The sequence below is a fragment of the Buceros rhinoceros genome, unplaced genomic scaffold (genome assembly GCF_000710305.1).
Source record: "Buceros rhinoceros silvestris isolate BGI_N320 unplaced genomic scaffold, ASM71030v1 scaffold32122, whole genome shotgun sequence".
NCBI lineage: Eukaryota > Metazoa > Chordata > Aves > Bucerotiformes > Bucerotidae > Buceros > Buceros rhinoceros.
This window is the reverse complement of record NW_010401164.1, coordinates 5,413-7,093: the sequence shown is the minus strand read 5'-3', so window position 1 is coordinate 7,093 and position 1,681 is coordinate 5,413. Positions and strand designations below refer to the sequence as shown.

The window sequence follows — 1,681 nt, the reverse complement described above, 5'->3', positions numbered from 1 at the left end:
CTCCACCCCGAAACCCACTGGCAGCGTGACAAGCGCGGGCAAGCAGCGCCTGTGAGGAGCCGGAGCTCCTCCCTCATCGCCGTACGCAGGCTGGACACCCAGAGCACGGCCACTGGTCTCTGGCTGGTGTCCCCAGGTGACATCCCCACAGGCTGGAGGTGTACGTGGTGCCGCTGACCCAGGAGGGCTCTGGGCATCCAGCTGCAGGCAGATAGAGCCTCTCCCAGCAGAGCGGGAGGCCCTTATCACCCACCCGCAGCTGGCCGAAGGGTGGGGATGTGCTGTGATGCAAACAGGATGGGGGCACCGCAGGACCTCCCAAATTCCAGGGTTAGACAAGGTCACACACCCACCAGCAGCTTCAGGGCATGGGAGGTGGTCACCAGCAGGAGGGGAGGTGGAAGGTCCCGTGGTGTGTCCCCCACAGAGAGGTGAAGGTGCGGGACTCGGCTGTGCGCTCCAGCCCCTGTGGACTTCGACCTGCTCACTCGGGCGAGCTGGAGATGCTGTGCCAGCCCAGTCCAGCCGGGAACTGAGGAGGAAATCAGGGGAGAGGAGAGACATTGGAGACCTTCAGATCCGTCCAGAACCTCCTTCCCTGGAGCCAGCCTGCAGGCAAGCGCTGGCTGCCCAACAAGTGCCTGAACGCCGTGACGTTTTCCATCCTTCTTCTGCTTCTCCATCATCTTTAGTCCCTGAGTCTTGTGATTTCCCCCGTCGACAGGAAATTCTGCCCCGCTCCCGTCGGTTTTCTGCAGTCGTGGTGGTGTCCAGGATGGAGAGAGAGGAGAGTGAGATGTGGGCCAGTGAGGGGGAGGAGACGAGTGGAAGAGGTGAGTTCTCAGAAGGGAAAGGGAGGGGGAACTGTCCTTGCTGAGGAGAAAAATGCATCCTGCTTCTGCTGAGGAGGAGCTGTTCAGGGTCAAAGCACCTGGGGCTTGTCCCAGCCGGGGCTTGTCCTGGGGTTGAGACTTGGTGGCTGCAACACCCCCAGCTGAACTCCCTGTGCTTATCTGTAGAGCCACCAGCACCACCAAAGACACCTGAGCTGCCATCAGCGGCTCCCCCCGTTGCCCACGGAAAGAAGCAGGAGTGTGGGCCCAGGGGTTACTGCTCCCGGGGCAGCGTTCCCTGCAGTCTGCGCTGCTTTGTGCCCAGACGTGCCTGTTCCGCTCTTGCAGCACTAGAGGTGCCCACGCTCAGGTCCGGGTGTCTGCACCCATCCACCGCGGCCCATCCTCTGCCAGAAGTCTGAGGTCTCCTTGGCCACACAAGGTCCTGGATCAGGAGCAGGGGCAGGAGCAGGGCAGCACTGGGGCTGGGTGTCGCACCCCGCGCTGGACAGCTCTGGGCAGGGGAAAGGAAATCACCCTGTCTCTTCTCTTGCTGGGGTGGAAGCAGCCCAAACGCACCCCTGGGGCTGCCTGTCCTGAGCAGCTTCTCCTCCTCTGTCCCCAGCTGACGTGACCCTGGACCCGGACACTGCTAACCCCTTCCTCGTCCTGGCTGGTGACCAGCGAGGCGTGGGACGGGGCGACACGTGGACCTTGCTGCCTGACAACCCCCAGCGGTTTGACATGGAGCCGTGCGTGCTGGGCAGCCAGGGCTTCACCGCCGGGAGACACTGCTGGGAGGTGGAGGTGGCCGAGGCGGGGGACTGGGGGGCTGTGGGGGGGGCCCA

At 63.6% G+C, this 1,681-nt stretch overlaps 1 protein-coding gene across 1 annotated transcript in view; it reads left to right on the top strand.

The window, feature by feature from the left end:
- Positions 1-724: 724 nt before the first annotated feature.
- Positions 725-1,681, top strand: part of LOC104489965 (butyrophilin subfamily 1 member A1-like) — a gene marked incomplete at its 5' end in the record, with an annotated part of 1,377 nt that continues 420 nt past the window's right edge. Inside the window, 2 exons of the mRNA XM_010132186.1 lie at positions 725-833; positions 1,459-1,634. Coding sequence (XP_010130488.1) covers positions 725-833; positions 1,459-1,634 — 285 coding nt within the window. The remainder of the gene's footprint in view (positions 834-1,458; positions 1,635-1,681) is intronic.